The sequence below is a fragment of the Melanostigma gelatinosum genome (assembly GCF_949748355.1).
Source record: "Melanostigma gelatinosum genome assembly, chromosome: 5".
Lineage (NCBI taxonomy): Eukaryota > Metazoa > Chordata > Actinopteri > Perciformes > Zoarcidae > Melanostigma > Melanostigma gelatinosum.
Window position 1 is genome coordinate 15,586,712 of NC_136638.1, and position 16,990 is coordinate 15,603,701.

Sequence of the window (16,990 nt, forward strand, 5' to 3'; positions counted from 1 at the left end):
GTTTAGCACGGACGTTTCCAACTGAATTAGAATGTCTTTCAAACGTCGAAACTATAATTTAATTCAGTACATTTTACTGCATACTTCAAAAACTTAAAAGGCAGAGATTGTTTTTGGATTATATTGTGGCGTTCATACTTTTTCAAAAAATAGGAGAAAACTTAATTTCAAAAACACAAAATTTAATGCAGACACATTTATATAAAACATTCATATTTTACATTGATTTCATGGATAATGTTTAAGGCAGTTTCTCAAAGCCACAAGAAGAGTTATGGGGAAAAGCTCCAGTTTACGTCAAATTTACAAATATTCACCAACAAATACAGAGTGTAAAAGTTCCTGGTATAGGACTTATTTCTTTACAAAGCATATACAAATAAAAATATCACATACAATTTGTCAAAATGTTATGATAAAGTCCACACAGACACGTTGATAAATATGGCTGTTTAAAACAACCATATGAAACATATAAGTACAGATGGTAACAATGGCTCTAATTGCTGTGTGGTGTTCTGATCTCCATGAGTGCAGTCAGTGTGATGTCCTCACTCTCTAAAATCTGCTACAGACTCACTTTAGGTCATCATTATAACATTTCTCTTACCTTTGATAACACTTTGCAGCAGGTGGAAGTGCACTTTATGAATTCCTTATATAAGTTTAAAACACACATTAACATGCCATTTCACACAGATATCCTGATTATAGCTGTTCCCGCTACAATAATTACAGTATGGGGCTACAGTGAGTTAGTCTTATTCTTAAATTGATTTGTATAACTCCTGCCCTCTACTGCTTAGTTATCAAGAGTTACTCAACATGCCTCAAACTTCTTTTATCACATTGCATTTGTGTTTGGATTTATATTGAAAGGAAGAGAATATCCCACACTCGTCTTGTCACAGGTCAACATAGTGATTATTATACCTTCTTATTATTATTATACCGCAGAATTGCGGCAGTGTATGGTTGATTGCGTGCAACGTAATGTCTCAGGGAGACAAGAACTTAATTTTTCGTGTGCGTTTTATCACACAGTCCTATCAAGGACTGAAATGACTGTGTTCCCGCTAGTCACAACGTACAATGCTTGATACAACAATGCATCACTTGAGTTTTTGGTGCGCTCCTTACAGAAAGTTGAGATTATCTGAGGTATACACATCACAGAAAGTTGAGCCTGAACTGAGGGGGGGAGCAGAATGCACTCCTTTCAGCTCAAACCTCGGCCCAGGGTCCGAGGAGAGACAATCAGAGCCGAGTAAAGTACCGGTAGCTGGATCGACTCCCTGCCCTCCTGGAGGAGCAACCTGGAGAGGGAAGGGAAAAAAAGAATAAGGAAAATGGGTGCGTTAATGAAACAGTGTCAATAAGTGGGACGAGTCAAAAATCAATCTAAGAATGAGGAGTCTCTTATTTGTTAAGATAATAACTTACATTTCATGCATTTAGAGTAGATTTTGTATGTTTGTGTGTACCTCAGGGTGAGGAGGGTTCACATCTATATTAATTGGGGTGTACCTCTATACGGTAAAACCAATGCAAGTCAGAAAAATTAGAACATATTGCAGGAATCTCATCATGCTTTGGGGGATGTAAAAAGGAAGAATAATGTTGGCTTGGATTCAATGTATTATGCTGTGTGTTACATCTTGAGTCCTGTATTTATAGTCTATATTTGTATACATTTTTGGCAAATTGGCACCATCTTAAGTATGCAGAATTAGTTATCGGCAGTTTTTGTTTGCAATGTCCCCATGGATGTACAAACAACTATCAATGATATTGATATTGAAGAAAACAGTTCACAAACTTTCACAATTACAAAAAGTGATGATTTTTAAGCAAATTCTAAAGTTGTGAGAAGTGTCTTTTTACTATGATTTCCTGTTGGATTCATAGACCTCTTTCACAATGATCATAATGATTGGAAATTGATGATATCCTCGTAAAGTATAATTCACACTGAACCCATGAATGTGTGTATCATATATGTGTGTATTAAAAGATAGATTCACAATAAAAAATAATAGTCTGGTGCCCATAAGAGCTATGAAAACACATTTTACTTGCTGTAATCATTCATCCTGGTCATACTGGCCATCAAAAGTTCCCATCTTAATGTGAAACCAATTTAAGCGATTGGGGACAAAATCGTACAAGCTTACAATCTTTTTTGTACAAATTATCCTTTTTGCATCACTGTCCCTCACAGCTCAGCAATAATTCACTGTTCAGGGAAATATAAGAAGGGAATTTGGGACTTAAAAGACAGTAACTTTGAAAGATACCAACTTGATTTCATTAACTCAGACTTAATTTTGTCCCCCATCATTTACATTAGAAGCACAACAATGGGTTTCTTACCGGGCAGTATTCCAAACGCCTCGCAGTCTGAAAACCTTTGTGTAACACTTACCGATGGCTCAAGCGAGATAGTTGTACGTTCTCTAGAAACTACGGCAGTCCTTGCGAAATGAGAAGAGTGATCGAGAGCAGGTGCAGCAGAGTAACCTGGGGCCACAGATGGATTCGTATTCTGCAATTGGAAGGCAAGATATTGAAGTGAAAACAGCAATACATATGACAAACAGTTGGTCTAATTTGAGGAAGTACTTACACAGTAATACGCAGCAGGTGTGGCTGCAGTCTGAGGAGCAGACTCGGCCGTCTTGGAAGAGCTCTTTTTACAGCAGCACTTCCTCACACAGCAACAGCAGACGATCACAGCAAAGACAATCCCGACAGCAATACCAACATAAACAAATGTCGCAACTTCTTCTGTAAGAGCCGAAGAACGGGGAGGGGGGGTCATGTTAATGTGAATCATCAGTAACTGTTCATACGTTTGTTTTTTTTACAAAATAATGTGCTGTTGCTCACCCGGGTTTACCAACACCTGCACAGTCTGGACCAGGTAGCCTTGTTGGTCTCTAAACTCAAAGGTGCCAGAGTCTGTGATTTCCACAGGGTCAATCTTTATGCCGTTATGCATGGCCACCATCCGCCCGGCAAAAGTTCCTAAGTCATAATCGCTAAACAGATTGCCTTCATGCATCAATGATTGCTTTTCCCTTTCCCCCTCAGGTGTAAAAACCACAGTCCACGAGGTAGTGACCTGAGGATTTATGATGAGGAGCCGCTCGTTCACCTTTACAATATAGTCTCTTTGGACCTCTGTGGGTGATAAAGTGTATATAGTGTCAGAACATTTTAATAGATACACAGCAGTCTAAAAACTCACATTCAGATTCAATTTCCCAACATCACCTCTGACTTCCAGCAGTATCCTAGACAGCAAAGTGTTGTCTTTTTCTCTGATGTTGTAGTGGCCCATGTCTGCCTGATTGAGATTCCTCATCTCCCAGACATTACGTTTAAACCGCCCTCTGCCTCCGGTATTGGTCTGAGGGTCGGTGCGATTCCACAAGACCTTTAACTGGTCCACACCGTGACGGGGAATGAACTCCAGGAATTCAGCCGTTCTAGGAACCGTAGTAGAGTATATGTCCCCGTAAAAATGCATTACCTTGTCGGCACAATCTGAAAAGTCATATATAGAAACAAACAGGGTAGACTTATTGCAAACACCTAATAGAAATAACTGTTTCCACAAAGGTTTTCTGATGGAATAGAGCCTTTAAATATACGATATAGTGTAACATTCTCACCCCTAATTGTCAGTTTGATGCCATCGTATCGTCCATTATAGTTATCTGGGGTGGAAAAAGTTCCTTCATCCCTTTCTGTCAAATCGGTGAATCTAACTGAGCCATGCTGAACTTTGAGGCGTGGGTGCTTTGCCTGAATCGGTGGACAACACAAATACATTCATTTAGGACAGAGAGTAGATTCTGTTCATTCAAAACCTGGTTTGCTCTGACTTTCGTCATGTTACAGATCTTGGATGTCATAACTATTCTGGTGATGGTGTTAATTAAAGCGGCAAAAGTTGCTCACCTCCCCCTTATCCATCAGTAGCTTCCTGGATCCCCCTTTAGTCGGAGTGAAGTACAACTGTCCTTTGAAAAAAAGTGGGGAGTAGGAAAATGGTAAAGACAAACTTGTGCCATAGCACTTTTCTTCAGGCGTAACATCACAGGATGAACCTTCAATCAGAAGAAGAAATAGATGGAGAGAATATTAAGATTAGTCAAATACAAAAAATCTGAGGACATGTGGATAACATACTTTAAACAACTTCAATACATTTGAAACCACAGAAAAGTTTGTGAATTATTTTGTAAATGCTTAAATGTAATGATAGCGACAGATGTATACCAACATTCTTGCATGTTCCATTTATTCCAGTGCTAACTACCGGTAAATAAGTAAATACGGTACATTTAAAAGTCAAATATATTGAGATGTATAGGGTCTATATAAATTAATACAATTTAAATAAAAACTTAAAGCTAATAAAACACAAAGGAGGCTCATAATCTAGATATGTGTTTTATTAAGTTTTACTGAATTCATGCAATTGAATTAAATGAATTCCTTTTTTGCTCTTTAAATAACAAGATGCAGCGCAATCATGCTATGTAGGTTAGCTCGGGACTAAACACTATGTTCATTTCCTTATTAATAGCTAAAGAAATTCTCCACAAATACAAATAAAACACATTAGCACCAAGTACAATTTGAGTTTGACGATGTTACTGTTGTTTTCTGTTTGATTTGATCTCATTGCGAACATCAATTCAACAGCCCAGATATACACCTTTTATTCCACATATGTTCCCAGAACATACTGGGAACATATTTCACACTGAAGTTGCTTTAAACTGACATAGTTCACAAAACTTAGCATTTTTATACAAATTGCAGGGGTGATCGGGGATGGTTGTAACTTTTTGTCTCAGCACCTATAGCTCCCTAAATCTTTGTATTAGAGCTCTCAAATGTTGACACAAAGCACCCTTATTTGTCGACTACAAATAATGTTTCCAACTTCTCCAACTATATCACAGAATTAATATAATGATGTAAAATACAGGAAGTTCCAGTACTCCCAAGCTGCCCCACTGGCTAAGTTGTAACAATAAGAGTGAAGAATTAAAAATTGAGACCACACCGCACACTTTGTCAAATGGGTCGCAAAGAATGTCTGTATTCCACAATGATGAACTGTTGTTGAAACATTTAAAACTTTAGAAGAAAATTCTTCTCTGTACGTCAATAGAAATGTATAGCCTACTATATGTGTCTTCTAGGGGTGCGTTGTAATACTTTTTAAAAAGGTGTCACGAGGAGGACACCAGTGTCAGCCATCGTTTAGCTGGTCGAAGCATCATGGTGGTTTAAAATAAGCTTGAATGAAAAACTTCACATTTTACCTAAGAGGCAAGGCAAGGCAAGGCAAGTTTATTTGTATAGCACATTTCAACAACAAGGTAATTCAAAGTGCTTCACATAAAACCATTAAAAGCATCAAAACATAAGGCAAAAGAAAAGGAGATTTAAAAACAATTAAAGAAACAGTGTAAGAAATAAAATTCAGTCGTAAAAAGTAAAGGAGATTTAAAACATGCATTGAAACAATAATTGATGTCTCCCTGAGACATTACGCTGCACGCAATCAACCATACACTGCCGCAATTCTGCAATTACTCGCACACAAACCACGTCTGGGAAAGATCTCTGCCGATCTGCGTTTTATAGTGTACGCCTTGCACGAACTCGGTCCCAGAGGAAATGGCGATATATTGTGCAGTCCTTTTAAAACCATTAAAAGCATCAAAACATAAGGCAAAAGAAAAGGAGATTTAACAGCAATTAAGAACAGTGTAAGAAATAAAATACAGTAGTAAAATGCAGAAATGCAGGAAATTGATTAATATATTAATTGAATGTGGTTCAATTAAAGGCAGCAGCAAACAGAAAAGTCTTCAATCTTGATTTAAATGAGCTGAGGGTCTCAGCAGACCTGCAGCTTTCTGGGACTTTGTTCCAGATATGTGGAGCAGAAAAACTGAACGCTGCTTCTCCATGTTTAGTTCTGACTCTGGGAACAGAAAGTAGACCGGTCCCAGACGACCTGAGGGGTCGGGATGGTTCGTAAGGTAGCAGCAGATCAGAGATGTATTTTGGCCCTAAACCATTCAGTGCTTTGTAAACCAACAGCAGGATTTTAAAGTCAATTCTTTGTTGGACAGGAAGCCAGTGCAAAGACCTCAGAACTGGAGTGATGTGATCCACCCTCCTGGTCTTAGTGAGGACTCGAGCTGCAGCGTTCTGAATCAGCTGCAGCTTTCTGACGGACTTTTTACAGAGACCTGTAAACACACCGTTACAGTAGTCCAGTCTGCTGAAGATAAATGCGTGGACAAGTTTTTCCAAATCCTGTTGAGACATAAGTCCTCTAATCCTTGATATATTCTTCAGGTGATAGTCCAGTTGTGCCCAACAATAAAATCATTGATTAAAAATGTTTTTCCTGACAGAGACCTGACATTTAACAAAGCTAAGTTTAATGTGGTTAAAGCTTTCTTTGCCCAATTTATTTGGACAGGCTGACGAGGAATGTATGCTAAGTTTGATAAGTTTGCATGTTTACTATTGTTTCTTCGCAGCCTCACCTTTCTTTTTCTATAAACTTGCAGGACAGGAATTGAAGCGGCTAGCTGCATACAGGGCCCCGACTTTTCCTGGAGAGAGTCATTGGTATCATTAGCCTTGTAGCCTGGACCCAGAATATATCAATTATTTCCGTTATCAGGTAGGGGAGACAGAAGATGGTTGTGGAACCGTCGAGGAGTGTGGCGAGGAGTGTGTTTGGTCCCAGCAATGACCAGCTCTTTCATGTGGTCAGTGAACTCCAGGTGGGGGGAGGATGGGGAGAGTGTGAGAGAGGAAAGGGACCTGGATGGAATTTGGGGGGTGGAAGTAGGTGCTGGGGAGGGAGGTAAAGACTCCTCGTCTAGGAAGGGTGGGGAAAGTGGGAGATCGGAGGCGAAGGCGGCCCCTGATGATGAGGTTGGAGACTCCTCCTTTTGGCTGTCGTTAGGCGGGGCATCCTTCCCGTAAGGTCTCCATGGCGATGCTGTGTGGTTATCTCTTGTTTAGACTCCTCTTGTGTCTTGTCCTTGGCAGTAGAGACAGACGGGTGACGCAGGGAGAAAAACAGGTTCGAGGTAAACAGTTTTACCCCTGACGTGTTCAGGCAAATTCCATGCGCTGCAAAAAGATGTCTGTGCTCCCAGAAAAGGTAGAAATTGTTGATAAAATGTACTGAATGGTCAGCACATGCAGTTGACAGCCATTCGTTCAGTGCAAACAGCCTGCTGAATCCTTCATCTCCTCCTCTGACTGGTGGAAGAGGTCTACTGATGAACACCTCAGCCTTGACAGAGCTGACTGTGTTTAACAGATCAATAACGTCTCGCTTCAGAACTTCAGACTGTTGTTTCACAATATCACAGCTTCCTGTATGCACGATGATGTTTTTCGCTGTGGGATAGTCAGCCACGATGTCCAGGAATTTGTCTCTCATGTCAGAGACCATATCTTTCGGAAAGCAGAGTATTTTGGTGTTCTTGCTGCACAGTTTTCTGACATCTTTTACAGCATAGTCACCAACAATCAGAGTCTCAGGCCCAGTCACTAGCTTTGCCTGCGGCCTTTTACTCTCACATTGACTCTCAGTTCTTACCCTGCTTTGAGGAGATAGCTGCTTATCCAGGTCATCAGATGATTTAGGATCCTGCGACAATGGAGCAAATCTGTTTTGAAGTTGTAGGCTTGGTTGTTGTGGAGGTATTTTGCTGGTTTTACTTTCCTCAGCTGTCCTTGGCTTTGTCCGTCTGGGTGCAGGGGTTGAGGAGGAGTTCTGCCCGTGTGCTAGTGCAGGCCAGTCAGTCGCATAAGATTCATTATCTGCTCTCTCCTCCTGTTTCTTGGTAGGCCTGGTTGTGCTAGTTAGCTGTGTCTTAGCTTGCGTTTGTCCAGTGTTTTGAGTCCATGGTAGAGTGGTATCATTCCCACACAGTCCATTTACTTCCGCGTTTACTTCTAGTCGGTAGATTTTTGTTTCCAAGACTGCAATCTTCTGTAGGAGTTTGTAGTAGTCATCCGTGGAGAAGGGAGGCATCTTGCTGCTACTTAGCTTTAGCTTAGCTGCTAGTTAGCAGTAGCCAACAATCCAAATAGCTCGACGGCTTTCTGGATTTGTCTTCACTCAAATGTTGAAGAGTGATATATGTGATATATCTGGCAAATTGAAGCAAGAAAATGCAATAAAATGCAAGCAGAGGCAAGCAGAGGCAAGAGCAAGCAGCAAAGCGACTGCACTCTCTCATCAAGGTCAAGGAGTATACTTTCTAATTTAATACAAGTCACATAATTAACTTAACATTTTGATCTTACATAATTCCACAGTATCGGTACCAATCAAAACACACATGGTTCTATAAATTACTTTCATACATGAAAATCACCGTTTAGACTGTGAAATAAAAGTGTAATTGTGTAATTTGATAATATGCAAGGCCAGGGAGGAAGCTGTCAAACATGAAATTCATCGTGTCTCTCGCCCATCCCTTATTGTTGAAAGTGGTGCTGTACAACCGCCCCCAGTCTCCCCTACACATCCCTCAGATATAAGATACCGAGACTTCGCTTCTGACAAATGAAAACAATGCAAGATATGCACGTCAAATAGAATAAACCTGCATCGGAGCATATTTTTTTTTTCTTTGAGGTTGGATGAATTATACTCACCACCAAACAAGACCCAGGCAACAGTCGCGTACAACAGTAACATGTCCTGCAGAGAGAGGAGTCGTTTACAGCACATGCTAACGTTTACTACGGTAACTTCTCTAAACTAAGAGCGCACAAAACTGAACAACGAGCACAACATTTGAACAACTTACAGGCAAGACGGTGTCTACTCACGGAAAAGTAGTTTTACTCTGAGTTACGGAAATCCGGACTGGGCGAGGCTTCACACTCTGTTTTTTCTTCGTAACTGCGCTATGCGCAAACTGCGCACACATACCCATCAGGTGGTGGATCATTCTACGCATATTTTCAAATGATTCAATGCATTTTGATTAATGTGTATGTTGTAGTTGGTTGAGATTGAGATAACTATATTTGGTAATTTGATCTATAAAACCACATCATATGTTGTGATTTGTTTTACTTGAAAATGCTCTATAATTGTTTTAATAAATGGAAAAAGTGCAACACTTCCCTCTAAATTGAAGTGGAGTAGAAGTAAGTGGCGTTGAATGGAAATACTCAAGTTAAGTACAAGAACCTCCGATTATTACTTAATTTATCTGCAGAAACAAAATGTCAGCAATAATAAGTAGTAGATAGTAGAGAGCGTTTTAGATGTAATATTGTCACACAGCCCGCCAGGAGGATCCCACGTTGTGACTGGGCACTTTCTTGCGCTAACAGCGTACTTATACCCAGGATCTGGCAAACGTAACGAAAGCATGTGACGCATCTTGCGTAGGAGCTGCAGAGAATACAGCATACCATCGCCATAAATAAAAGAAGTGGACCAATGCCCATGCGCGCTCTGCAGAGGACGTTGTTATCCTCTTATCCCCATTCACATACACGTTCTCAAATATCCAGCGGTGGATTTATTCTTCACACATCCTCCAGGTGAGTTCAGACTAGATGCGTCACGGACGACGTGATCATGTGTTCATTTATCAATAACTGGCGGCCTAATGGTCCGCTGCAACGCTGCAAATGTTGTCCATCGACCGGGAAACACGTTGGACACCTGAGTGGACATTCAGACAGCAGACAGGGCGTCATAGATCACTGTTACAATATCGATTTGAGCTATATTTGGATGTACGTATGTATCGCTCTGCAGAAACAACCACAGATGTCTTTGAGCGCCCCCTTGTGTAGCTTTGTTGACCGATGATGGCATGTCCCGCGGCTCGTTTTCAGAGGTGAGTGGCTGAATGAAGATCTCTGTCCACTGTGCTTGTTGATGAAACAATCTGTCTTTACAGGTGAAGATGTCCTCCTGTGTCCTGCTCACTGTCCTTTTTGCCCTTCCTCTTGCTCTGGGTAAGTTCATGAATATCTTGTTGGTCCACTTTTAATGAGAGGCCCTCTAGTTTCCGTGCATATAAATAATCACTTAAATAATTTAACTGATCATTTACTCATGCTTTATATGTCATCTTAAGCCAAGAAAAAAATTTGTCGTAAGAATCCCTTTGACTGGTGTAAATCCTTTTTTATGTGATAAACCATCAACTGCATTGTTTCCCCTATTTTGACAAGACATACAGTTTTAGAATACAGCTGTTAATGAAGTCATCAATAGAGAGTCACAGATGTATCACTTACTAACATGCTGCCAGCTGTCATGTGCAATTATGAATGCAAATGCATTGATACAAGTCATCAATAAAGGGTTCTTAACTTAATCGGTCAAAACCACAGTTGTAAATGTGTATTTGAGGAGAATAAATGGATCTTGTTCGGGAAGTCAGAGGTCAAACAGTCCATTTGATCGTCTCTATTTTCCACAAACAAAGTCTGGGGAAAAGAAGTGGCTTTCCAGATTTGTCAGCCAATTGATTGTTGATAAACTCCATTGATTAACACCTGGTGGCTTCTTTTGTTTTGGTTGTTTTGGGGAAATGCATTGCAGTTTTGTTAGGCAGAAGTTCAGTGTGTAATTGTGTTGATTTAATGAACTAAAAAGGCAAATCAAGTGTCACACTGGAGGAGGAGCCTGGAAAACCAAAACAATATTCTTATTAATGATTATTAACTGATCTATAAAGAAGTATTTAGAAGTAATACTCATGATGAGACCTTATTTGTACAGCTCTTTCCTTAACAAAGTTACAAAGTGCTTTACATGGAAGAGGAAATAGCTAATGATAAAGTCAAACAACGAGATCATTAAACACAGGGGATTGAAAAGTTAAAACTGGGAAGAATATAAAATAGCAGTGATGGAAAGGTAAAACTAGAACAAAAACATGCATAACAGCTTTCTTTTAAACGAATAGTTTAAGAAGTAGCCTGTCTAAGAGTACAGTGTCTTGAATAGAACAGCCTGATCATGTCTGTCAGATGCCAGAAGGTCATTGGTGACCTTAACAAGAACTGACTTAGTCCTATTGCGAGCTCTAAAACCTGGCTGAAAACAATGCCATTATTTATTAAACGTCAGTTAAGTCATTCATTACTGCACAACTTATAAACCCATTACAAATGGGTTACAAACTTAAACTTAAACTTAAAACTCCAATAGACAGGGGTTCCATAACTTCTTCAGTAATACTCCAGTGTATGAGAGGTCTCATCATTGTGCTGGAGAAGATGAATAATAATCAGATTAATTCTGCTCCCCCCACAGGATGGGCTGTACTAAGTGAGTCAAATACATCACACATCCTTCACCTACAAGACACATTCTCTGAAGAGGTTGCTGACTTTCTTTTCCACGACAGCATTCGACACGGTCAACCATGCCATACTCCTAGAAAGACTAAAAATCTGGGTGGGACTCTCTGGCACAGCACTTAACTGGTTTGAATCCTACTTGAAGGGCCGAGAATACTTTGTGTCTGTAGCTGATTACACATCAGAGCTGACTAAAATGACATGTGGTGTTCCCCAAGGTTCAATACTGGGGCCTCCTCTGTTCAAAAAGTCCATCAGAAAGCTGCAGCTGATTCAGAACGCTGCAGCTCGAGTCCTTACTAAGACCAGGAGGGTGGACCACATCACTCCAGTTCTGATGTCTTTGCACTGGCTTCCTGTCCAACAAAGGATTGACTTTAAAATCCTGCTGTTGGTTTACAAAGCACTGAATGGTTTAGGGCATCTCTGATCTGCTGCTACCTTATGAACCATCCCGACCCCTCAGGTCGTCTGGGACCGGTCTACTTTCTGTTCCCAGAGTCAGAACTAAACATGGAGAAGCAGCGTTCAGTTTTTCTGCTCCACATATCTGGAACAAAGTCCCAGAAAGCTGCAGGTCTGCTGAGACCCTCAGCTCATTTAAATCAAGATTGAAGACCTTTCTGTTTGCTGCTGCCTTTAATTGAACCACATTCAATTAACATATTAATCAATTTCCTGCATTTCTGCATTTTACTACTGTATTTTATTTCTTACACTGTTTTTTAATTGTTTTTAAATCTCCTTTTCTTTTGCCTTATGTTTTGATGCTTTTAATGGTTTTATGTGAAGCACTTTGAATTACCTTGTTGTTGAAATGTGCTATACAAATAAACTTGCCTTGCCTTGCCTTACAGGTGAAAGAGAAGAAGCCCAGATGGTGTGTGCTGGGAGGGAATTCCGTCTGCCTGTGTACTCGACATCCAGAATGGTGACTTTCACACCAAACAATGACGGACCGCGGCGCATCCTGCTGGACAAAACCATTGTGAGTGGAAGTGTGTTGCTGCTTCTGTGATGTGTCTGTACCAGTTACCAAAACCTATTGATTGTACAACTGCAGGTAAAGGACCCGCGGTTTGAGTGGACCAGAGATAAGATGCTAGTTCTGAGAGAAGTGACTCACCGTGATGAGGGACTTTATGCCATCAAGCTGTTCTCTGGATTTACCTACGAGGCTGTTCGTTTGACTATTTCAGGTACAATAGTCTCCTCCTTTTCTGAAATCCAGCCCTGTGTTCTTTTCACGATATATCACCAATAAAACCATTACAAGACATTTAGAGGGGCAATGTCTCTTTGGTGGAACTGCTGACAAACTCAAAGAGACATCTGAAATGTAATAAATGGCATCAAATAAATACTGCTTTTTAGTAAGGGGTCACAAGTTAAACATGTTCTAACCTGCTTTAATCTTTAACAATCATTCTGTATTTTAAGCACATTTTGTGTTTTTTACGCAAAATCTCAATCTGAAAAGTAATCAGTAACTACAAGTGTCAATGTAGTTTAATTAATAAAAAGAAAGTTAACTTCTGAAATGTAGAAAGTGAAAGTCCCTCACTCCTTTGTCCTGCTTCAGAATGCATCAAGTCCTACCGCAGAAACTACGGGGATATATTTGAACACCACCTCCCTGAAAATGGCTTCCTACTGGAGTTTTCTCCCTGGGGTGCCCCACCTGAGGCCATGCCAGTTGTTCTGTGGAACCGGACGGACCCTGTGACCAGCGATGCGGGGCGGGGGCGGCTGCTGCGGGGAGGGAGGTTCTGGGTGGCCGAGAGAGTGACGCAAGCGGACCAAGGCAACTACACTGTGAGGGACAGCGGGGGGGAGGTCCTGTCCCGCAACACTCTCACTGTCCGCGGTGAGCAAAGATGGAAGATGACATGATGACTTTTAGCAAGCTAACTAATGAATTTCTTTAACTTTAGGGTCCTGTCATCTATAACATCTATATTTTATCTTTCCCTTTCCACCTAACACCCTCTCATACTGTCGCATTTCCTTCATTCTGCACCCCTGTCTTTGTGTTCATGATCCTGGGTGCAGGGCAGTCCTTCAATGTCACCCGCTTTACCAAGGAGTCTCTAAACCTGCCCCTCTTTCTTCCTGTCCCTCATGCCCACCTCATATTTACCCCCGCCCGATACCCTGACGAACCCTCCCTGGGCCCTTTTGACCCCAAGCCCCCCCGTGACTCAGTGCAGCTGATCCGCGAGGGCCATATAACGGACCGCGACATGCGCTACAGGGGCCTCATCTCGCTGGGCAGGAACGGCACCATCAATGAGGTCGTCATAGCGAGGCTGAGTTCAAGGCATGAGGGGGTGTATGAAATCAGAGATGTGGTTGGCAACCTGGTATCCTCCACCTGGTTGCAGGTGATCGGTGAGTGACGGCATGTCTTTCAATGTGTTTCTTATTTTTATTCTGAATTTCTTGTTTCCTCATGATATCCGTCACGTCTCTGTGTCTCTGCTCTCTCCAGAAAAGGGAGTCAGATGGCGAGCACTTCTCAAGTCCATTACTGTCCCTTCTGGCATGCTTGTGTCACTGGTTGGTTTCATCCTGTTCATGAGGCGATACCCAAACTGCAGCCTGTCGCACATCATCGCTATCCTCAGAACAAACCGCACGCCACCGGCCAACCCTCCGAGGGTTAACATCCAGGTGAGGAAATCAGGAGAACCTGGTTAGTGGCCCTGCTGTTTGAAACAGCTGTGTAGGAGAATTAATATGAGGGCTGTACGTTTAGCTTCCTGTCATGTTCTCAAAATACATCTGCTCTCTCTCATTTTATTATCTAGTAGGTTTTGTAATTATATGAAAGATTGCATCTAACTTTAAACATTTTTACAATGTCAATTCATCTTTATGTGATTTGCAGCAGTGTTCACATTTTTTTGATTGTAGATACATTTAAAAAATATCAAATAAATATACCAGTTAAGATACAATTCAAAATATAAAAGGGGGTAGTTTGTATGCATGTCGGTTGGGGGAGAATACGTAGCGTTAGTTATTCGATAATGTAAGCCATGTGGGGAGTTTATATGGAAAAAGATTAAATAAATATGGCATTAACACGGCCATCACAGAACTCCCCTGCGTTATGCATCTAGGCTTTTAGAGCTTTACTGCATATGTGAATTCATCCATCTCTTTAAGCGTTCATACTTTTTGAATCCATATCATAGACTGTAAAGTCTTTGATCCATATGTTGTATGAGGAAGGCTTGAATGCCTGTCCATTGAAAGTCCTTCATAAATGTGCATAATGTGGATCAAGCCTTCTGAGGCCTTGTTTTTGCCAACAAGCGGAGGTTTATTGAAGCAGACATACAATGAAAACATACAGTCAGGCCACAATTAAAGAAGAAACCTGAATAAATTAATGGAGATGGAATGAGACAGTGCTGTCCATCACCATCATCAAAACATCAAGTGAGGGAATATCTGTTGAAAGAACGCTCTTCACTCGTCCATTAGAGACCCACATACTTCAACAATCTATGACAAGGAGCATTGAAGCTGTTCTTATGTCTCCTGGTGACCCATCTCCTTACTAAGTCACTTTATGTTCCTGTTTTCTTAATTTGTTACCCATCTGTAGAACTTGTGATATTATTGAAAGGTTTAGGTATCACACAAAACGAAGCATGTTCAGTTAATTTCATTATATAAAGTCAGTTGTGAGCTATTCCTTGCACTGTGTCATCAAATCAAGTGGCTGCGCTGACTTTAACATGTCTGTGTGTGTTTGTCTCTGCAGGATTACAGCCCGCCCAGCCCTCAACCCTCAAACTTCTACAGTCACTCTCAACCGCCTGAAACACCAAGAAAATGTACCCAGAGAGCCAGTCCCACTCATACTGTAAGGCTCGTAGACTGAATTAAATCAGTTGACAGGTTTTGTGCCTTTGCAGAAAATTGTTCAACAGCATTGTGTGTGTGTGTACATGTACCATAAGTGCTTGTGTGCTGCCGCTTGTATTTCTAGGGTTACAGTCCTGTTGTGGTAGGAACTCCGATAGCTGAGAATCAGGAAGCACACAGATTGGCAGCAACGAGCTCCCCTCGTCATAATTCAACCACTGAGGTAATACCACACTCCAGCTGTGAGTATTTGTATTTCACAGACTAAAATGTTTTTCAAACATGTGTTTTCACTCCTTCCTAGCGGGACACATCCCACAACAATGAGGAAGAGAGAAGGATTTCCTTTTCGGTGCCTGGGGCTTCAGACTGCCTCCACTCCTCTGAGGACTGTGTTAAATTCCAGATCAAAAAAGATGGAGACAGGAGGAGCGCGTCACAAGGTTACTTTTCCACCCTGCCACTAGACAGGGACACCTGTGAATCCTGCAGTGTTTACACTTCTGAGAAACTGAACTTCTTGTAAAACAGAGAATTGGAGCTGAACGAAGAAGACAAAAGAAGAAGTAACATAAGGCATGGAGGAGCTACAGTATCGGATTAGGAAAATAAATACCCCACCTGTGCCTTTTGCATCTTAGCCGAGTTTTAATGGTTTAGTGTGATAATTGCATGTCATTTTTTCATATGATTTTTTTATGAAGCATGAGTTGAGCATTAGCCTTCCTGTCTCATTTTACATATTTCTTGACACTGATGATGGTGCTCCTGAAATCTCCTGCTGTTACCTACCTCCAGACCCTCAGGACCAGTATGATCTGCACTGTATTTGCTGAGTGTTGGTACGAGTGTGTTTGTGATGTGATGTCCTATGTAGAAATAAGAGTTGTGATACAAAAAGTTTGCAAAAGGGAATTCTAAAGTACTGTACAGTAATAGAACGTTTGTTAATGTATCTTTCTCCATCCACCATGTTAACCATTTCCAAATGCAACAACAATTAATTGTCATGTTCAATGTCTGCTCAGCAGTTCAGTGATTTTTGCAGTGATATAGTGTATTTACCCCTGAGGTAATTGTAGTAATAGCTTTGTGAATTGTAACATGTTCCACCAAATATTGCAATAGCCTATTAATATATAAACTTTGTGTACAGGATAATATGTTATCACCAAATATTTCTGTGGAAAAAAGAGATTGGACTGCTGCTTGTGATATTTTTGGACGTTCAAAATGTCATCTCGTAAACAATAAATATATCTTTAAGACACACTTTTAGATGATTTTTACTCCAATCTACAGTATGTTTGGCTGTAAAAAATATATTTTTAATTATTGTTGATTAACCTGTGATTGGTTTTCATAAATTGTCAGAAAATGTAATTGAAAATGTCAGGAAGACAACACCATCAGTTCACAAAGCCCAAGGTGGCATGTTAAAATTACAAACCCTACGATATTCCGCTTATTTTAATATAAACTGAAGAAAGCACGTCATATTCACAATTTAAAGGTGTAAGCATCGAATGATTTGCATTTTTGTCAGATTTATCGTCCATTAATCTCCTGTCTACCCACTCCCTATTACAGCACCCGTGTTTGGTGCATCGATGAGAGCAGTGGCGGTCCTCCGGCGGTAGATGGCGGTGGAGCCGCTGTGAGGCTTTGCAGAGACTGCTGGAAGAAAGCGTAGAAGAAGAAG

General features: G+C 40.8%; 2 protein-coding genes across 5 annotated transcripts; one reads left to right on the forward strand and one right to left on the reverse strand.

Annotated features, from left to right (window-relative positions):
- Positions 1 to 184: 184 nt before the first annotated feature.
- On the reverse strand, positions 185 to 8,982 carry LOC306777790 (uncharacterized protein). 4 transcript variants are annotated; one of them, XM_079269073.1, is made up of 9 exons: positions 8,883 to 8,982; positions 8,728 to 8,773; positions 3,967 to 4,115; positions 3,678 to 3,810; positions 3,277 to 3,549; positions 2,890 to 3,183; positions 2,627 to 2,787; positions 2,426 to 2,545; positions 185 to 1,316 (listed from the first exon to the last, which is right to left on the reverse strand). In XM_079269073.1, the coding sequence occupies exons 2-9, from the start codon at positions 8,768 to 8,770 to the stop codon at positions 1,137 to 1,139; spliced, it is 1,353 nt and encodes a 450-aa protein (XP_079125199.1). In that variant the 5' UTR covers positions 8,771 to 8,773; positions 8,883 to 8,982; the 3' UTR covers positions 185 to 1,136. The 4 variants fall into 4 exon arrangements, with proteins under 4 accessions (XP_079125199.1, XP_079125200.1, XP_079125201.1 ...); XM_079269074.1 differs by having other exon boundaries at positions 8,905 to 8,968; XM_079269075.1 differs by having other exon boundaries at positions 3,967 to 4,028; positions 8,905 to 8,937.
- Positions 8,983 to 9,849: 867 nt separating this feature from the next.
- Positions 9,850 to 16,520, forward strand: LOC306777712 (uncharacterized protein). Its single transcript, XM_079268947.1, has 10 exons — positions 9,850 to 9,932; positions 9,996 to 10,053; positions 12,267 to 12,397; positions 12,473 to 12,608; positions 12,992 to 13,276; positions 13,462 to 13,800; positions 13,901 to 14,082; positions 15,185 to 15,286; positions 15,413 to 15,511; positions 15,593 to 16,520. Exons 1-10 carry the CDS (start codon positions 9,909 to 9,911, stop codon positions 15,812 to 15,814), a joined length of 1,578 nt encoding a protein of 525 aa, XP_079125073.1. The 5' UTR covers positions 9,850 to 9,908; the 3' UTR covers positions 15,815 to 16,520.
- Positions 16,521 to 16,990: the final 470 nt, after the last annotated feature.